Source organism: Rutidosis leptorrhynchoides, chromosome 4 (genome assembly GCF_046630445.1).
Source record: "Rutidosis leptorrhynchoides isolate AG116_Rl617_1_P2 chromosome 4, CSIRO_AGI_Rlap_v1, whole genome shotgun sequence".
Classification (NCBI taxonomy): Eukaryota; Viridiplantae; Streptophyta; class Magnoliopsida; order Asterales; family Asteraceae; genus Rutidosis; species Rutidosis leptorrhynchoides.
In genome coordinates this window covers 429,666,802-429,688,832 of record NC_092336.1, presented here as the reverse complement: position 1 = coordinate 429,688,832, position 22,031 = coordinate 429,666,802, and the positions used below count along the sequence as shown (strand labels likewise).

At 33.7% G+C, this 22,031-nt stretch overlaps 1 protein-coding gene across 1 annotated transcript; it reads left to right on the top strand.

Moving 5' to 3' along the window:
• The first annotated feature begins 3,927 nt into the window (after positions 1–3,927).
• Positions 3,928–8,267, top strand: LOC139842091 (uncharacterized). The gene is made up of 3 exons (XM_071832267.1): positions 3,928–4,244; positions 4,338–4,875; positions 7,518–8,267. The coding sequence occupies exons 1-3, from the start codon at positions 3,928–3,930 to the stop codon at positions 8,265–8,267; spliced, it is 1,605 nt and encodes a 534-aa protein (XP_071688368.1).
• Positions 8,268–22,031: the final 13,764 nt, after the last annotated feature.

Sequence of the window (22,031 nt, the reverse complement as noted above, 5' to 3'; positions counted from 1 at the left end):
TTTCAATTAATTTTTAGTAATCAACTCACTCACTAAGTAAAACAGTCTTAACAACAACAATTAGACGACTCATATTCTAAATTTTAATAATCAACTCATTCACTAACTAACGTAATTCTTAGGGATGATAAAAAAAAAAACCGTACTCAATAGGGAAACTCGAAACTCGATAGTTTTAGGTTGTGTTCAGGTCGGGTAAATGGGTCGAGGGCCGGGTATTGGGATGGTTTTTCATTTTTTCGCTTGTCCGGGTTTGGGAATGGTTTTGGTCACAAACCCGATTACCCAGCCCATACACCTGAAATATACCTGAGTCTATATATTGTGCTGTAAACCCGATTACCCATCTCGACATCCCGTATACCCGATCACCCGGCCGGTATACCCGACAAAAGACTTGAATACTAGTGGAAAAACTCGTTTACTCGATAATTCGTAAGTAAATGTGGATCCGAATACCCGTGAGGAAACCCGTTTATGCGCTAATTAGTAACTAAATGAGGAGTCGACGAGCCCGAGTCCGAGTCCGAGTTTGGGACGGATTTTTCTAATCGGGTTCGAGTCTGGGATTACTTAAACCCGATCTTATTGCATCTCTAATAATTTTAATTAGGGATTGATTAACTTATGCCCTAAAAGTATGAGTTAAGAATTTTTAATCCCACTGCACCTTTCCTTGTATAAATCACAAAATGCAATTAGTAAACTCTAATTTTCAATTATACATATTTATTAACTATGATTAGTTTATATTATATTTATATTTTTTACATGGAGTATTACAAATGTGAAATCAATAGCTTGATCAACCAACTTTAACATATGCTCTAAGACTGCTAGTGACAGTATCGTCAAAAAAGATCAAAGGGAGCTCCAATCTTTGACGCCAATACTAGCAAACGTCAATGCTAGCTCTAATCGTGCACCGTGAGCTCCAATTTGTTGTACATTATGAATTAAGAGTGATATATTGTATTACTTATTAATTTAGATGTGTTCATTGGTGTGTCGTGGATACTAGTGAATTGTGATAAGTTAGTGTGAGAATAAAATGATTAGGTGGCGCTTATTTGGCACAAATTTAATTCTAAGACACATGTCATTTACAAGAATAGTCTAAGGGCGTAAATGTTGTTGGATTAAATGAATAAGGACACAATCATGATGAAGATTTTGTTGGAGGTGCGGATAATAAGAGTGTGGAACTGGAGTTGGTTGGTCCCTTTTGAAATGGTGAAGACTCGATCGAGAATGGAGTTGGAGCAAGTCCCATGTTTTCATTGGAACAAAGGAAAATGGGGGGTCTGTTTTATCATCGGTTTCGTGTTCAATTGGTGCAAGTGCGATGAATATAAAGAAGTCGAAGTCATTGTTAAAGAAGTAGATCGTGGGCGAAGACAGTTCTATTGAGATTATAGATGGTGATGTTGATGATGATGCGGCCTTGGCCTCTAGTGTTTATTCTGTCTTACAAGAAAAATTGGAGAAATTCCATATGTTACCTAACTTTTATATTGATATTTACTTTTCAATAAATGACACCCTCATCCGTAAATTCTGGCTTCGCATATGTTCAAGTGAGATTATTGTCAATAAAAAAAACAATAAGTGAGTGGATTAGAATTTGGACCGAAAAGTATAGTAGCAAAATTATTCGGGCTACTCAACTAACTTGGCCTCTATGTTTAAAACTACAGCGTATAATTATATCGTTGAAAATTTCGATGGTTTCATTTGCACTTGGAGCTTATAACGTGGATCCGCCACTATGCAAACGGCTGTTTTTGTGGGACCCATTCAACACCAAACGATCGCCAAATCCATTGTGTAATAACCGGTCCTATGACCAGTGGCGTAAGTAGGAATTTTTTTCACCAGGACCGAAAAAAAGTTAAAAAGCGTAACAATTTTTTTTTTTTTTTTTTTTATAAAAAATATGGAGGTTTTGGGGAAGAAATATGGAGGTTTTTGGCAAAATTTGGAGGGTTTTGGTATGAAGGCTTTGGGCAAAATATGGAGGTTTTTGGGCAAAATAATGAGGTTTTGGAGCTAAAAAAAAAATTACTCAAGGCAAAATCGAAAAATTCAAAATTTAATTATAAATCCACTGGGAACGGCTGACACCTCCTGCCCCTATATTATTTTCGCCAGTGCCTATGGCACCATGCGAGTGGCAAACGTGTGGCGACGATTAAACCCACCATAGGCAGTGGTCTCAGGAGTTTTAAGTTTACTAATTTTGAGCTACTAACCCAGATCTTATAGTGTCTATTATAGAGTATAACGTCTTTTCTTATTATTGACTAACCCAAAACAATCAAAGCTCTCACTCCTGTAATACCACCGGTTTGATCATTAATCCGTTGCAACCAAAATAACATGTTCGATTTCATCCCGTCCTTACTAGACGAAATCAAGCAGCAATAATATCAATAGAACCTAGTATAAAAGAGATGAAATTTAAAAGGAAAAGATGAAATCACATATAAATCAAACTCTCAATCGATTTATAAAAACATGTTACCAATTTAATACCCTCGAATTGTATGATTTTAACAAAAATATTTTCAAAGAGCTTTATATAGTCGAATATGAATATACAAACAATTTCATTTTGAGGAAGAAAGATTTTGAGGTAATTGGATGAGAGAGATGAAGCATTATACTACTCCTATTATTTTATATATTAGGGAGTATTTTATACACAACACAGAGCAAGAGCAAGTATAAGTATTTAATTAATTTTAGAAACGTATATAAAAAAACCAAAATAAAAGGGGTATTTCTTTATCAATGATTGAAATTTTAGTCAATTTTTAAAAATTAAAATCAATGGTCCACAAATATTAAAGAAATAAATATGGCATTATCATTCAAATTAGTATACGAGATTATAATTTAAAATTATCATTAAATGGTTGTAATTAAATGCATTTACCTAATTATCACATGGGTCACCGGTTACACGATATGGAGGAATCGGAACTTGAAAGTTTTTGAGAATAAAGATTGAATTGGTCCTACTACAATGAGCGAAATTCAAACAAGAAATTTCCTGTGGATCACTTCACGTTCGAAGAAGCTAAAAATCGAATGGAATAAGTGGTTTTCAACTCCAAACATATATGATGACAATGGTTAAATCAAGCCTTTTCAGCCTTTCGTCAATCTTGTGCATAGTGTTTATGATGGAAAATCGTGTGTACTTTTAAATTTTATAAACGCAGCGGATAATTAAAATATTTTATTATTTTATAAAACATTCACATAATTAAATAATCATTTAATTAATAAAACATACACACAATTAATCAATCCCATAGATTCAGTTACACCACTAATAATTGTCTAGCTATATAAATTCACAAAGTGGAGTTAACGATATACCTTTGTTAATAGATGTCCATGAGAATGTTGAAACGAACTCCTTTGTTGAAGAGAAACCTACGACCAAAAGTATGATCGTCTCTTTGGATAGTTCACTACACTTTCAAACAACGTCAATGGATGCTAGTCCATACCCAAGTAACTTATTAATATAATCAAATTATATTAATAAAATATTAATATCAATAATACTCATTCCATCGAAAAACAAACGTGATTTGCTTTCATGCGCCAATAAACAATAGCTGTGATTTTATTTTGTTTTGATTTCGTGACTAACAGCAATAAAAAGTATTTGGGTTTGTAATTCCTTTTTGTGTTCACTTGTAACCACAAAAGACGAAAAAGAAAACCAATCAATTTTGTGAGTAATTTATTTGTTTCTGTATTCTCTGTCTTTCAAACAACATGAATATGAGGTGTCTTTGTTTATTATCTCCTCTAGATCAAAAACAACCAATATATATATATAAGGAATCGTTTACAAGCACAGAGGGTAGGGCACGCCATAAATCACATAGTCGAAAAGGAGATGTCACCATGGAGAAAAATCATAAGCGATCTACTTCTACGCTCAATAAGGATTGTTGCTTGACCAAATTACGAAATTGGAAGGCATCTTCAAGGTTACTGAAAGTTAAATCGGTTGCAAGGAGAGATCCTTCGACAAAGGGGCCTATCAAATCAACTTGCTCTTCATGTGCTAATAAGTCAAAGGACAACGGTAAAGCTCCTATGGACAACACCAAAAATCCGAGACATCCGAATCATAACAGGCAAGTTCCAACTTCCAGTAACTCATCGTTTTCTGTTTCGGATGATGGTATTAGAGAGTTTGGGCACCAATTAGGTCTAAAGTGGGTTGAAAAACCCACTCATTAAACCTATGTATCACCCCTGTTACTTTCGCTCTCTAATTTTTCTATGATAATCTTGTCTTTCAATATTAGAGGTTTCGGGGTTGGGAAGGATAGTAAGTTAGGTTGGTTTAAAAATGTTTGTCGTGTTGAAAAACCCAATATCGTTGTCTTGCAAGAAACTAAGATACATAATGTCGATTTAAGGTGGATTCAAAACCTTTGGGGTTCTCTTAATTGCAATTTTGTTCAAAAAGAAATGATAGGGAAATCGGGAGGTCAATTGATAATATGGGATACAATGTGTTTTGATGTTACTGACTCTTTTGTCTCTGATTTTTGTATCGGTATTCGAGGAACTTGGAGAAACACATGGAAAGAATGTCACGTGATCAATGTATATGGCCCGCATGACGACCGTAAGAAAATTGAGTGCTGGAACTTTTTATCCAACAAGATTTCAAGCGATCCAAACCAAGCATGGGTTATTTGTGGAGATTTTAATGAGGTTCGTTCGGAAGAGGAAAGATTCAACTGTCAATTCATTGATAGTAGGGCGAAGAAATTTAATGAGTTCATTGAATCATCAAATTTAGTTGATATTCCCCTTGGTGGCAGATTATTCACTCGGGTAAGCGATGACGGCCTCAAGTTTAGTAAATTGGATCGCTTCTCGTTAATGATCATTTCCATAATATATGGAATAATCTCTCGGTTGTAGCACTCGGTCGTGGTCAATCGGACCACTGCCCCATTATTCTTAAAGTGGATAATAGGAATTTTGGTCCGAAACCAATAAAAGTTTTCGACGAATGGCTTGACATGGAAGGTGCGGAACAAACGATAAAAGAGGCATGGGGGGGTTCCGGTGGTGGTGGTAACCGAAAGGATTGCTCTTTAAGAAATAAGCTAAAGAGAACCTGTGACGATCGCTCCAAATCCATATGGACAATACGTCATTCATTGATTTCATTGCGAGGTATTTGACCTCTATATGATACGTTTTGTAAACATTGCATTCTTTTAAAAAGGCACACCATAAATGAATATTTAAATCAAAGGTTTTCGACATCTGATAATTTCTACATATATACAATCACTGTAAATAATAGTTTACAATAGTACTTCCGTTGACAATGCAGTCAAAATAAGATACATGGTGATGATTTGGTGAATGCAACGTTTCCTTGAAAAATATGCCATGTATGACTCCATGCACATAGCTTGTCTAACATATAAGCAAACAGCGGAAGACTTCTAGAGAACCTGAGAATAAACATGCTAACAAGTGTCAACACAAAGGTTGGTGAGTTCATAGTTTTAGTGTTTCGCATAATCTGTATATAAAAGTGGATCACAAGATTTCAGTTGTTTCATCCAGAAACGTTTATCAATAGATTATATAAAAGTGGATCACAAGATTTCAGTTGTTTCATCCAGAAACGTTTATCAAAATATTCTACGAAATTGAGCACCCTGGTAACTAAACTTTAACGTATATATAATTTGTACCCTTTGTATAATCATCTTAATAATACACGCAAACCAATGTGTACGCTTCTCAAATAGCATACGTCCGTTAAAAGGCTAGCGCTCTAGCTCGGACGGGGATGTCAAGCCCTATGGATCCATATACTGTTATTCGCGCCCACCAGTCCATATCCTATGTACTGGCAGCTACTAGTTACCAAAGCTAAGGGATTTTCGGTTTAAACTCAGTGTAGAATTAAGTATGTACTTGTATCCATTGCGTTTAAAATAAATTGCATGTATTCTCAGCCCAAAAATATATATTGCAAAAGCAATTAAAAAGGGAGCAATGAAACTCACGCAGATATATATATTGTAAATCAGTTAATAAAGGATTTGCATGTATTCTCAGCTCAAAAATGTAGAGAGTAAAAGGGATCATATGAAACTCACCTTAGCAGCACATAAAGTTGTTCATCGTAATGTGACCGAGACTCGGAATATCAAATAATCGTAGATCTCAACGTATCAATATTGAGATTCAATATTGTAGGAAAGTACGTAGACGTAACGGAGATGATAAACACTAGGTTTGACTCGCGAATATACCCCCGAACATTTCCCATAACCGCCTTGGCAATAACCCATAATTTCCTTAACTCTATCCCGCTTGAAAACCATTTTAAAAGTGACACGCTCATGACTTCGTCGTAGTATTTTATGTATAATACTAATTAGTAATACTAATAATAATAAGATTAATAATAATAATAATCTTAATAATAATAATAATAATAATAATAATAATAATAATAATAATAATAATAATAATAATAATAATAATAATAATAATAATAATAATAAATATTTACGGAGTAAAATGAATATATAAGTGTGTAAAACTGAGCTGAAATCGATCGAATTTATAGAGAGTGCCTGACCCAGACTGCCATGCGATCGCATGGCCTTCATGACCATTTCCCATGCGATCGCATGGGAAGATTCTCCAGCTCACAACTTGTTTGTAATCTAGTTCGTCGACATAATAAAATATAAATATAATATATATAATTTAAATAATTAATTATATAATATATTATATTTACGTGTATAATTAACTTGTAATTTTGGTACCGATGATTCGTACGTTGTCACTGGACTTATGTCCCGGTTTCGGTTTTTCGAATGTCCCTTCGTACGCTGAGAAAACTTGTAATTTACATTTTGGGACACGTACCTTTGTCAAAATATAATCTTAAATTATCCCTAAATTATATCACTCAAAGTGTATCTTAAACTTTCAAGTGTTTTGGTCATTTACTTCTATAAATTATTGTCTCGTAGTATACACATATACATATATACATTTTCATTTTTAAAATAGTGTTTACTATAGCAAAGTTACTGTAGCAAAGTCAATTTTACTGTAGCAATTCACTGTAGCAAAGTAAATTTTACTGTAGCAAATAGTGATTTTTGAAAACACTGTAGCTTTTCGGATACTGTAGCAATTCGAAAATACTGTAGCATATTAGTGTTTTACTGGTTCATCTTAAACGTTTTAGTTAACTTATCTAAATATTAATCAGACAATCAAACCAATAAGGTTAATGCACAGTATCATTTTCATAACACTTTGTTACGTTTTCAAGTTATAGTATATGTATCTATTTACATATAATTGTTCGCGAATCGTTGAGAACAATCGAAGGGTAATTGAATAGTTCAAAATTTTGAGATTCAACTTCATGGACTTTGCTTATCGTGTCAGAAACATTAAAGATTAAGTTTAAATTTGGTCAGAAATTTCCGGGTCATCACAGAACCAAACTCGCGCTAAAGGAAAAAAGTTTGTTAAAATTCGGTAATCTTGACGGGGAGATCGACATGTTGAAATCCATGGCCAACTCACTTGAACTTAAGGCGGAAAAGGGTCTCATAAATGATGATGAACGAAATCAATGGTTGAACATCAGGAAGGAATTTTTTCAAAAAGAAAAGGTAAAAGCCAATATGTTAAAACAAAAAGCGAGGGTTCGTTGGATTTTAGAAGGTGATGAGAATTCTAAGTACTTCCATGCGGTGGTCAAAAGAGGGTATAATAAAAATAACATTCGAGGATTATCCATTAACGGTACTTGGTGCGAAGATCCACTAGACATCAAAGAGGCGGCCTTTAATCACTTTAAGTGTCTTTTCGAAGAACATGTGTTTTCTAGACCTAGTCTAGTAAACCTTGCTTATCCGACTATTACAAGTGATGAAGCTAATAGATTAGAAGCCCCGATTTGTGAACTAGAGATCCTTAATGAAATAAATGAGTGCGGTAGTTCTAAAGCCCCCGAGCCGGATGGTTTCAACCTAAGATTCTTCAAAAGAATTTGGGACATTATTAAGGAGTATGTTGTTAATGGCGTTTCTTGGTTTTGGGAACATGGTGATTTTTCTAAGGGATGTAATGCTTCTTTCGTTACACTCATCCTAAAGAAGAATGATCCGATCACTCTCGGGGATTACCGCCCATTAGTCTTATCAGGAGCTACTATAAAATAGTCGCCAAGATCCTCTCCAATAGGCTAAGGAAAGTAATCCCAAGGCTTATCGCTTCAGAACAAAGTACCTTCTTGAAAGAAAGGTTCATCTTAGATGGCGTACTCGTTGCAAACGAATCTATTTATTTTTTGAAAAATCATAAGAAAAGGGCATCATATTTAAGGTGGATTTCGAAAAGGCCTTTGATAGTATAAATTGGGATTTTCTTATGGAGGTTATGATGTGTATGGGATTCGGTGAAAAGTGGTGCAATTGGATTCGTGCATGTTTAAAGTCGTCTAGCATTTCTATCCTCATCAACGGGTCACCAACGAAGGAATTCTCGATCGGAAGAGGGGTTAGACAAGGAGATCCGCTTTCTCCTTTTCTATTCATCCTAGCCGCGGAAAGTCTCAACTTACTTACCAAAGCCGCGGTTGACCGAGGTCTCTATAAGGGTGTTGAAATCGGACGGGATAAGATTGTCATATCACATTTGCAATACGCGGACGATACGATGTTTTTTGGAGAATGGTCCAATTCGAATGCAAGAAATCTTTTCTACATCTTAAAATGTTTTGAACTTGCGTCGGGTTTAAAAGTCAACTTTCAAAAAAGTCGATTATATGGTGTGGGGGTTGATTCGGATGATGTAGAGACATTAGCTATACGTATGGGTTGCCAAGCCGGTAAATTCCCGTTTATGTATCTTGGCCTTCCTATTGGTGCAAAAATGAGAAAAGTTAGCGATTGGAATCCGGTGATTGAAAAATTTAAAACTAGACTTTCGGATTGGAAAATGAAGACGTTATCCTTTGGTGGACGACTTGTTCTTTTAAAATCGGTTCTTAGTAGTCTACCCTTGTATTACTTCACGCTTTTTCGGGCCCCGCCTTGTGTGCTTAAACTCCTTGAGCGTATTAGACGTGATTTCTTTTTTTGGGGGGGGGGGGGGGTTGTTCTTCGGGTTCCAAAAAAATTTCATGGGTTCGGTGGGACAACACTTGTCTACCTTATGGGGAGGGGGGACTAAACATTGGTTTACTAAAAGGCAAAAATCTCGCCCTTTTGGGGAAATGGTGGTGGAGGTTCAATACCGAAACCGATTGTCTTTGGACAAGCATTATTCGTAGCATCTATGGAATTGACGGTGGCTTGAGATCGAGGGATGGGCTTGCCTATCCCTCGGCCTAGGGCATTTGGAAAAACATTGTTCTTGCAGGTAAACAAATTGATGATCTTAACATCCCTTTCGTGAACTCTTTCAAAAAAAGCATAGGGGACGGAAGATCCACGTTATTTTGGGAAGATCAGTGGTGCAGCTCAGTTTGCCTCAAAAATATATTCCCAAGGATTTACAGGTTAGATAGAAATCATTGTGCTTCGGTTAGGGACCGTATCTCTCCAGATTCGTTCACTTCGGCAGCAGGTAGGAATCCAGACTCCTTCACAGCAGCACTTTCGAGCAGCAATCGGAATTCTCAGGCCCCTATCAGCAGCAATTTCAGCCCAGCACCTTCACTATTTCGACAGAATGCTCACACAGCAACCGTTGCAGTTTTTTCAGAGTTTTCGGCATTAGAAAATGCAGCAGGCGATCCTCCTTTAGCTCAAACAGCAGGTACAGGTTTCAATTGGGAGTGGAGCTGTGAACCTACAGGACGAATAGCATCCGAATTAGCAGAGTTAGAAAACCTACTTCGAACAATGTCATTCGATTTCAATGCTCAAACAACATGGGAATGGTCTTTAGCAAATAATGGGATCTTCACGGTTAAAAGATTATCATCCCTCATTGATGATAAGTTGCTTAAAGTTCCAAGCCAATCTTCACATAAAACGTTGAGAAATAATTTGATTCCTAAAAAACTAGAAATCTTCGTGTGGCGTGTTTTGAAGAAAAGAATACCGGTTCGGATCTAGCTCGACAAAAGAGGCATTGATCTACATAGTGTTCGATGCCCGATTTGTGATAATGATCTTGAATCGGTTGAACATTCATTATACAATTATCAACTCGCTTGTGATATTTGGAATTGAGTTTTTAAATGGTGGAAGCTTGGCCCATACGTTTCATCAAATGGTATTGATTGTCTTCATGGGAAATCATCTCATCTAATGTCGTCTCTAGGGTCCAAAATTTGGCAAGCCGTCTCGTGGGTGACCGCATACTATCTTTGGAAGAATAGGAACATGAAGGTCTTCCAAAACAAAAGTTGGTGTGCACCGGTGTTGTTGAACGAAATTCAAGTTAAGTCCTTCGAATGGATCTCATCTAGACTCAAGGGGAAAAATCTCGATTGGATCAATTGGCTATCTAATCCATCTTTGTATTTGTCGTGATAGTTAGTTTAGATGTTTAGTTATGGTGCAATCTTTGCACCTCGGTATACTTAGCTTCGGTGATCTTTTGTAGCGCTCAAAAGTGGCGTAACAATAGTTGTACATTTCTTCGTTTTGAATAAAATTTCTTACTTTTCAAAAAAAAAAAGAAAAAAAATATATATATATATATATATATATATATATATATATATATATATATATATATATATATATATATATATATATATAAATACAAGAGTGTTTTTATCTCTCATATTGATCCAATCCACTATTCATGTTCCCTCCAAATATTTTATTTCTATCTTTACTTTCAAACTCTATGGTTAAAAAATGTATTCTTTGGTCAAAATTTATAGAAGATTATATTATTATTTATATTGAGTATATACTACTTTACAAACCCATTGTCCAAATTTATTATTGTACAAATCAAATTTATTATTTTTTCTTAAAAGATCTTTTGGCCGGCAACTCCTTTTTTCCCTTTTCTACAAACTAAATTTATTATTATTTTTAAACGATCTATTTTATTACCATTTTTCTAAAATTCGTTTGGTACTTTTTGAAATAGCTCATGCTTAAAAAACAGGTACATAAACGATTTTTTTATCACCGAAGTTAAATATATTTTATACCCATATTATTGATTAACTTTGGTCGAAAAATGATCTCATATATTTAAAAATTATGTCATACCGTTTCGTACAAATATATATCTAATATAACATATAACGTATGTAATTTTGGCCGTTAAAAATATATAACGTGTGTAATTAAACAATACACTTCTATAAAACACTTGAAATCAAATAAACACATTCAACATCTATTACTCACGATCTTTTATTTGTTTATGATTTTTTCGAATTAAAGTCATTATCAGCGAAACGGGACATCCAACTCTTGTTGATTACATTTATAAATATATTTTATGTACACTTAAATATCCCCAATTTTCGAGGCAAATAGTAATTTAGCCTTTTATTTTTTCCTTTAAAACTATTCATTCTTTTCTTAACAATTTTTTTCGATTCCTTTATTTTTTTACGATTAATTAACTAATCGTTAACCAACAAAAACTACCCATAGTAAAGTGTAGGTTTTATTTTCTCGTTAGATTACATCACTTATATGTACACCAACGACCTAAAAAGCCTAATGTCCTTAAACTTATATAGAAACAAGACTAATAAACTCCTTTATTTATTCCGAGAACACACCGTAAATTTCTAGGTATTCATCACAACCTGACATTGACGATTACGACGTCTTGAGGTAAAGTTTTGACGCATATATAATTATTCGCATTCTTCTTAATACTTAATTTATAATACTGTATAATTAGGATCTTAAGAGCATTCGGTGTCCAAACAAAAAAGCCACTGTCGGTCTCATCCAACGCCGGAACCGACGGTCGGCCGACACCATACCGGCGTCGGTCACTTGGAATTGGGAAGCAAACAGTTTATCCATTGATGTTGTTTAATCTTTAATTAATCATACATGTTATATTGCTGTTCTTTTAATTTTTATGAACATGTTAGATGAATAAGAAACAGATATATAGCAATTGAGTATCTGATCAGTTACCTCCACAACATGCTAAGTATCCATGGTTGGTTGCTCAGCCCATGGGCTCCCGTAAACGGGATAAGGCACAAAAGGAGCAGATTTTTTCAACATACACAACCCAATATCTCAGTATCGATATCGAATCCTTGAGTTGTTTGGAAAACGTATTCGAGCATGTTCATGGTTGGGTGATTCTGTACAAATATCCAGAATATTATGACATCATTTGATCTCTTTGGAACCCGCTAATTTCTAAGATCATTCAACTCCCACCTTTGGTTCATGCTGGAGGAGATATGGATGAATTTGAATGTTGTTTGTCATCTCCTCCTGATGATCCAAATTCGATTTTTCTACTAACTACGTATAAAGAAGCTAAATTAATTTTTTGTAGATTAGACCGCAAAAGTAATAAGAAGATAAAATGGAATGAAATGTCATATGATAAACAACTACGGAACATCACAGGATCCTACCATGGTTCACTAGTTTCTCCAACTTTATTTAATGGTAATATATACTCTTTGAGTTATTATCGTCATTATCATGAAATCTTCATCATTCATGTCGACATTGAAATGCGGGTAATAACTCCTAAATTATACAGTTTTTTAATACCATTTTGAGGAGTTATCTTAATATTTTTGAGTCATTTTAACCTTAAAACATGTTAAAATGGGTAAAAATGGAAAACAGGTATTTCTAATGATTTTATCAAAGTTATGTATTAAACAGGATCAAAATTAAAGAAAATTGCAAATCGGCTACATGAAGCCGCCGACAAGGATACAAGGAAGCCGCCGGCTTGGAGCTGAATACACCAGAATGTTCCAAAATCGATGTAAAATTGAAAGAACATGTTGATCTAGAAAAAGGCAAAGGAAGCCACCGGCTTCATCCTGAAGCTGCCGGCCTGGTTGACACGGTTTCTTAACTTATCGACTAAGTTCAAGTAAAAATGGAAACAAAATCAAGACAAAATCAAGACAAAATCATAAAGATCTGGCGGATCTTTGAAGCAATCGGCCTGGCCTGAAGCCGCCGGCTTGAGTATGACGGTTAAAATATTTAGCTTGCGGATTAAGTTTAACTTACACAAGGAGTCACCGACTCAAGGCAAGCCGTCGGCTTCCCACTGAAGCCGCCGGCTTGGCCACCGAACTTAAACAGTATAAATACAGGCCTCTAGTCTCAGTTTTCATATGTATTAGTTTTCAGAATTCAATAATTCTGGTTAGGTCATTTTTTAGGGTTTTTCTCTAAACCCTTAGGTTAGATTTAGTCTTTGTAATCAAGATTCAAGTTTAATTCAAGTTATTTTACATCTACCTTCTTTTTAAGGTATGATTATATCCTTATTTTATTGTTTTATTTATCTTATTTACTGCATTCTTTTCTGTTCGTCTTCTGCTATGAACTAAAAGTTCATAGTGGTTACGTGGACGAAGATTGAACTTCATCTGAGAATCAGATGAAGCCGCCGGCCTCATCCTCAAGTCGTCGGCTTAATGAGAAGGAAGCCGCCGGCTTCAGTGCTTCATCCGTACAGTTTCTGGTTCTTTCCCAAATCTGTATGGTCGAGTTTCTGTGATGATATTTGAACAGTTTCGAATCTGTTTTGCTTAAATATACTTGTTTGTCATGCTTAATGATTAGATAACATGATTTTATGGTTGATTAGTACTTGATCCAATGATCTATTATTCGATTCATGCTACTTGTTTAGATCTAGTCCATCAAACTTGTTAAATTGAATTGCATGCAACTAAGTTAAACAGCATAATAGTGATAAACTTGTTTAGTTGGAATTACACTTATATAATAGAGTTTGATATTGTTAGGCTTAATAGAAGATCCTCTGTTTGGATGTGTTTAATTAATGATTGCATGAAAACTAAGTAGTAATTGACTTTCAGCTAGTAACTTGAGTTGATCTACTTGATGTTTAATAGCTTATATAATTTGTCAGTCTATTTGCATGTTAATCCGCATCATAAGGTTGATATGTATCATGTAATTGAATTGAATGCTAAGAATTGAGATATTAGTCATGCACATCACATGTCTAGTATATGCTTTAAGTCCTGCTTATTAAATGATATGCAACACTTGTCTTAACCTGCTTAGAGATAATAATTGGTCTATGATTGTTATCTTGATTTGTGTTAATATAAGTTATGAAACTTGCCTAATATGATTCTCGTATGAGTTATTCGTTCATGTAGCTGCTTTCGTTTATAGTTGTTTAATTTGAATCTTTACTTTCTTGCTTTATTTTGTTTATCTTAAATCATCTCTTTCCTAAAAGATAAGAATCTATCCAATAAAAGACATAAAAATATCCTTAGTTCTTTAATAAGAGCTAAGCTATAAACAACTTATAACGCATCTACGCTCTCTTGGGACAATAACCTAAAATACTACCTATGATCGGGTTTTGTTACTCGTTAGAGTGTTAAAAGTGTAATAATAAAGGTTATATAAATTTAAAGGTTTGAAAGGGAAATTAAGCACTGCACACTTTTGCACATCAACTTTTTGGCGCCGCTGCCGGGGAGCGCGGTAAATACAGAAGTTGGATATATTTTAGTTATTGATATTTCTTGAAAACGGGTGATGACTGTCTTCCTTTAGGGGAGGGTTGCTGGGGTTCCGATTTAAAGGCTCCTGCTCGAACCTAGATGTTGACGGGTCACTTAAGTATTGAAAGATTCAATAGGCCGTGTATGTTTGATTATTCGTTATTATGCGATAAAAGTTGTTATTTAATATCTATATTATTGATTATGTTATTAATATTTATTATATTTATTAATTTTAAATTTACTAATATACTAATATATCTCTTAAATATTACTAGAAAGATTAGAATAAATTTAATATATATATATATATATATATATATATATATATATATATATATATATATATATATATATATATATATATATATATATATATCCTTTAAAGCTTAAAAGATTTTTTTTCCTAAAACTATTCTTTTTATTTTTAGATCACATGAACACTCGGTCCAAGAAACCAGTCTTACAAGATATGTTACCAAATCCCGATATATTATTTAAACATTCTAGGGATTCGAATATTGTTAAGAAATTAAATTTCAATGAAGGAACTGCTTCTCATGGTGATTCATTATCTAGTTCTCCGTCTAGTCCTGATTCTAATTTGGGATCTCTTTTTGGTTCAGAAAGTGAAATGGCTACTGAAAATTCAATGGAAGCGTTAATGAAAGCTGGTCGGGAAGGATTAGGTCATGCTATTACTCAGCCTGAAATAAAAGAAAATTTTGATATTAAAGGCCCTATTTTTCATTTGCTTAAAGATAATCAATTTAGGGGTACTGAAAAGGAAGATGCTAATGCCCACATTTGGAATTTTAAAGATATTTGTAATCTATTTAACATTAATAATGTGGAAAGTAATGTCATTTATCTTCGTCTCTTCCCATGGTCGTTAAAAGATGAAGCTAGAGAATGGTTAAACTCGTTATCAGAAGGAGATATTACTAGTTGGGATACGATGGTTGAAAAATTTCTCACTCGATTCTTTCCTGCGTCTAAAACTGTCACCCTTCAAACTGACATTGCTAATTTTCGTCAGAAAACTAATGAGTCTCTTTATTCTGCTTGGGTACGATTTGGTCAAATACTTAGAGGTTGTCCACAACATGGTTTGGATAAATTTAAAAAAGTAACTACTTTCTATAAAGGTTGTGATATTGCTACAAGAAGAGAGATTGATACATCTGCTGGAGGAAACATTATGAGTAAAACTGCCGAGGAAGCTGAAACTTTGATTAATAAGTTAGCTGCGCATTACCATGAATGGTACCAAGACTTAGATATTTCTCGTTTGGTAAAATCTGTTAGTTATGATTCTGAAGATATGGTTAAGGCTATGAATGTGCAATTAGGTAATCTAGGAAGGCAGATTGAAAAGCTTACAAAAGAAATGCATATGATTAAGGTATGTTGTGAAAAATGACAAGGTCCTCATGCTACTAAAGATTGTGTTGCTAGTCTTACTGTGGAGCAAGTCGAGAATGTTTCGTATGTGAATCAATCCCAAGAAAATCCAAACTACCGAAATAATTATAATACACCTTATCCTACTAATAATAAAAACCCACCTGGTTTCTTTCCTGTTAGAGCACCCTTCATTACAAATTCTTCTAATTCTCAACCAGATAGGAAGTCTAATCTTGAAGAAAGCATCTTAACTTTCATCAAAAATCAAAATGAAGTTAATGATAACATAAAAGCTCAACTTTCCCAAGTGCAAAATAATCATCAAGCGTCCATTCAAAACTTAGAGCACAATGTTACTAAGTTATTCAAACTTGTCGAGGGTAAAGTTCCTGTTGAATCCGAAGTTTCTAAGGAGGTTCGCTTTGAAAAGGTAAATGTGGTTACTTTTGTTAATATAGATGACAGTGACGGTTCTGATGATTTTGAATATGATTTTGATAAGGGACCTAGAGAGAATGATCCCGAGTATAATGAGTTTAAAGAAAGGGAATATCTGAAAGAGAACACCTTGGAAGAAAGGCAATCCGTGAATATGTAGCTTCTAGAGGAGCTGATATAATGTGGGAATATGAGTTGACTGAGGAGGAATTGTCCAAAGAGATAGAAGAAATGAATGGTAGATATCCTGATTCCGATGAAGAGGATGTTGCTGCTAAATCCAAATCCATTAAGGAAGAGGATACTGATTTAGATGAATATGTGGAAAAAGTAGTTGAAGAAACAACTCGCAAGATAGAAAAATATAATGATGAAACAGAAGAAGTCACAAAGTTTGTTGAATCGTTGAGAGGAAATAAGCGTTGGGTATATATTCCTCCAGTAATGAAATTCAAGATGATAAATTGGTTCAGGAAAAGAAAATTGTTAGTGAAGTGCCATTAAAATCAATAGAAATTTTGATTTCTGACTTCCCGATAATTCGTGCTAATTCAGGAGAATTTCATATCCCTTGTGAAATTAATGGTTCCACATCTGTTCGTGCGTTAGCTGACAGTGGGTCTAGTGTGAATATTATGCCTTTTAGTATGTTTGATCGATTGAAGTTACACACGTTAGAACCAATTGATGGGATTTTTTGCAATTGATGTGTACAACGGTGTATACGAAATACTATTATTTTTATTACAAAATACGACAAAATTACACAAGTTTTATTTATTTATTTATGGGATATACCTAAACCTTGCTACAATACTATAGACAGTGTACCTAATCGTAGAGTAGTGTAGTTTTTAGTAAGTCCGGTTCATTCCACAGGGAGCTAGTGATTACGTACTATATTTTTTAAAAACTATATTTATATAAAATATATATAATTATATATAGTAATAATAATATATAAAAGGGGGGTTTTACCGCTTAATGACCGGTTTGTCGATTTTTAATTTTAAGCGTAAAGATAAATAACGATAATATAAATGACAGAATTTAAATTGTGATAAAGTAAATTGCAGTAATTAAAATGACAGTAAATAAAGGTACGATGAAATATGAAATAAAAGTATTATGCTTATTTAAACTTCCGTAACCATGATGTTTGACGTTTTAATTTTAATTTATTACCCTGGGTTAATTGTCCTTTGTCCTGGATTATTTGATACCTATTTGGTTTTTGTCCATAATAGTCTATCGGTCATAATTATAAAATGCTCGTCAAATTAACCTTATTCTCGAAGTCAAATATTCCAACTAATTAGGGATTTAAACTGTAACAAGGTTTTAATACTTTGTTAATAATTACACCAGGTTATCGACTGCGTGTAATCCAAGGTTTTAATACTTTGTTAACAATTACACCAATTACCCTTGTATGTAATCCACCCCTGTTTTAATTAGTTCATGATATATTAATTTATCCACTTGGCCAAAATGAATAATCAATTACCCAATCCAATTGATTAATTAAATGATTGTAAACAATGTCGTATAAACACCACTAAATAGGACATTCGTAATCATTTTAATAATTATTAGATTAACTAATTTGAAGATAGGTTCGACAGGTTCCAACGAATCGTCATTCAATTAGACAATAACCCCCACCTATTAATAGTCATAGTCCAATGTCCACAAGTGTCGGTCTTTTTTCCAAACCCGAATTATGGTACAAAATCCATTAAGTTACCAAAGAATTTACAGCCAGATGTTGCCTGGAGTATTAAGACGGAAGACATTGTTTGTTAATCATATTTAAACCCATACTTAAAATTAAACTATTTATGTAGGAATACCTCAAAACCTTGAAGTTCTAACTTCTAGCTACAATGTCTAAAACAACAGATGTTCGAATGCTCTTACAGGTAGAGATGTCCCCATCACTAACTTAAGCTCCAAGCATTTCTGCTAGTCAACATGTATTCTTAATCTATTCTCAGTTTAACCCATCTTGTCTTGTTGTACATTTTACCAAACAAGATCAATTACCCCTGTTTTAATTAGTTCATGATATATTAATTTATCCACTTGGCTAAAATGAATAATCAATTACCCAATCCAATTGATTAATTAAATGATTGTAAACGATGTCGTATAAACACCACTAAATAGGACATTCGTAATCATTTTAATAATTATTAGATTAACTAATTTGAAGATAGGTTCGACAGGTTCCAACAAATCGTCATTCAATTAGACAATACCCCCCACCTATTAATAGTCATAGTCCAATGTCCACAAGTGTCGGTCTTTTTTCCAAACCCGAATTATGGTACAAAATCCAATAACCCCATCTTAATATTTAGCCCAACATCACAATTACTTCGACTCAAATAAGCATAATAATAACTTAGTTACGAGACATTAATTTAAAAAGGAAGAACATAGCTTACAGTGATTATTAATCGCGTAGCGTTACATGGACAGAGTTCCGACTTTAAAACCCGTAAAACATTTCTTACAATAACCCAATTATTATTAAACTTAAATTAAAATTAAAATTATAAATATAAATATAAATGTTTTCTTACAGAGGAAAAAGAAAAGAGAGTGTGTGAAGGTGTGCCCTCATTCGACTGAATTCATTGCAATTTATAGGACTTGGCCACATTTCCAGGCCCATGCGATCGCATGGTTTTTAGGCTTCCTGGCCATGCGATCGCATGCCCAGCTGTATCAGGACACTTTCTTTTGTTTTCTTGTTTGCCGACATTTTATTTAAATATATATATAATTTATATAATTTATATTAATTATATATATTATATTATATTCTTGTGCAAAGTTGACTTGTAATTTTAGCTCCGTTGTCTCATACGTTTACGCCCGGTTTATGTCTCACTTTCGGATTTTCGAACGTCCTTTCGTACGCGTAGATATCTTGTACTTTGTGTTTCGCGATTTGTAATTTGTACGAAAAATTATTTTCCTTAACTCCCAAAATCCGCGTAAGTCTTTTAACTCACTTTTTAGGACGCTTTTGAGTGCACTATGGCTTTAAGGACCCTTTTCCAGTTTTAGTGGCACTTTTTCTTCAATTCTTTAATCTTCGTGCTTCGTCTTCGCGTTTATTTATTTAAACGATTACAACTTAAAAATAGAATAATTACAACTAAAAACTTTACATATTGGGATAATATTGCGACTAAATATATGTTCGTTTGGAGCACTATCAAATATCTCCACACTTGAGCGTTGCTTGTCCTCAAGCAATACATAACTTGAAATTAAATCACACTTCACTCGAATCACTTTTTATTCTCACACTTTATACATTAGTGATTTTGATACGGCGGTATAAACAATGATAGTAATGATGTGGTTTACAGTCCCTCATGACTATGAAAATTTAGATCCTTAAGGAAATTGGATCTTTATGAAAATATTTGATCTTTTGAAAATTTCAAGCTAGATTTTACCCTAGACAAGTTTTCCGGAATAACCCTTCACCGGTGTTTGCAAAATGTTTTTGTGGGTTGTGTGGGTTTCAGATTTCAAAATTTTAGCTCAAAACTTGAGGTTTTGTGTCACCCACTTGCTAACCTTGTATTAGGAAAGCACACGTCCAGTTTACTTGCTCTGTATATTACCTTTCGGTAAACTACCGTCCGGTTGTAAAGGAAAGCGATGAACAAGCAACTGTTAAGGCAATGTCTAATGACATGCAGATGTTCATGGTCCACAACGTGTTGGATGCAATTACTATCCTTTGTAGGAGCAATAGTAAAGATCACCCTATAATTTTTCGGTCTGGCACAAGGTCCTGTCTTCGACCATGCTATGCAACCACCGTTCTTACGGTTGACACCCGATTTGGTTCAGGTGACCTAATGAATTTCAGGTGAATTCCTAGGATTTTACGTTCAATGGTAATGAACGCATTGAAAATGGGTTTTCAGAAAATAAATTGGTTTTAATTTGATCAAAATATTTTCTTGTTCAAGCTCGAGTTTAGATATCATTGAATTCCATGAGTTTGTAATTCTCAATCTTTAAAGTCAATCTCAAATATCAGTCTTAAAACCTGATTTTTAATCTTTAAGGAGATTATCCTTTCTGGGGGTCTGATTCATTAGTCTTATCAAGCTAATTTGCACGGCAACCTCCCCATTTTACAAGACAGATCCTCTTATGGTTAGGATAAGTCTGACCACTTGGCGACCCTGTTTGATGTTGAGGTCTGTGGATTTCCAGCTGATTTTCGAGAAAACTTTTCAAGGTTTTTCGTAGACTCTACAACTGGCCTGGACGACAACTTTCTGACCTAAATCAAGAAGCGCGTGTCTTTTTTGGAATACTTTACTTCCTTTTAATGATGGAATTGATTCATCGTGTAGATCCATCTTTCTTTCAAATATATTACAGTAAATCGGGTAAAACTGATTAGTTTAGTCCAAAGTAAAAGTACCTGCAATAATCTTGTACAAAATATGTGATATATGTTTTAAAGAACTTGGTAAATTCTTCGCACACTTAGCTTTTATTTATTCATTTCTTTGCCTTTTTATTCTCTTCTATTCCATTTTAAATGAATTCAAGCGTTTTGGGTTGTTTCTCCATTTATGTTCTCTCCGAGGTAACAATAATTTCGGCATTAACACCTAGTTTTATCGTTCATAAATATGTATAAACATAATTTTGAATTCATTTAGTTGAAATTTTTTCAAATTTTCACAAAATTTGGCAATTAAACTAAGTGTAAACCTGAGAGAATTTATAACCCTTCCCCACACTTGAGATCATGCAATGCCCTCATTTGCATGAAATCAGACTATAATTATAAATTCATGAGGGTGATTAGTGTAGAAAAGTGATTAAAAATACCGAGTTTGCAAACATATTATTTTATATCACATTTGATATTTTGTGTCTTGTCGTCAAAATTAGTAGCTTTTGCAGAACTTAATGCCAGTCTTTGAAAATGCGATGTTTTACCCTGTTTTGTACATAAGATAAACTACAAATATATATATATATATATATATATATATATATATATATATATACACACACACACATACATATATATATATATATTTTATAAAATCTTTATTTATTAAAACAATTTAAATGAATAATTTTTTAAAATTTTGTTTCCTTTTACTTTAGGTAGTTTCGGTATGTTTACCTAGTCCGTCCCTCGACAAAATTTAAATTTTGTCGTTAAAGCGATTGTTTAAAAGCAAAGATTTTTTTGGTTTTTTAATTTTTTTGGTATACTTTAGATCAATAAAATTAAAAATAATGATAACAAAATTTTTCGCCCCGCCTTCGGGTAAAGGAATTTCGGTTCCATGACCTAGTCTTCAACTTACGATGAATTTTAGAAATCATTTTTTAAACTTAATGAAATAAAGTAATTTTTTGTTTTTAAATTCACACA

What these genes read in the sequence shown, in the direction of transcription:
- LOC139842091 (XM_071832267.1), top strand. Translation starts at nt 3,928, where the DNA reads ATGGAGAAAAATCATAAGCGATCTACTTCTACGCTCAATAAGGATTGT. An exon ending in GGGCACCAATTAGGTCTAAA is followed by an intron (nt 4,245 to 4,337) that starts GTGGGTTGAAAA and finishes TTTCAATATTAG; the next exon opens with AGGTTTCGGGGTTGGGAAGG. An exon ending in GTGGCAGATTATTCACTCGG is followed by an intron (nt 4,876 to 7,517) that starts GTAAGCGATGAC and finishes AAATTTGGTCAG; the next exon opens with AAATTTCCGGGTCATCACAG.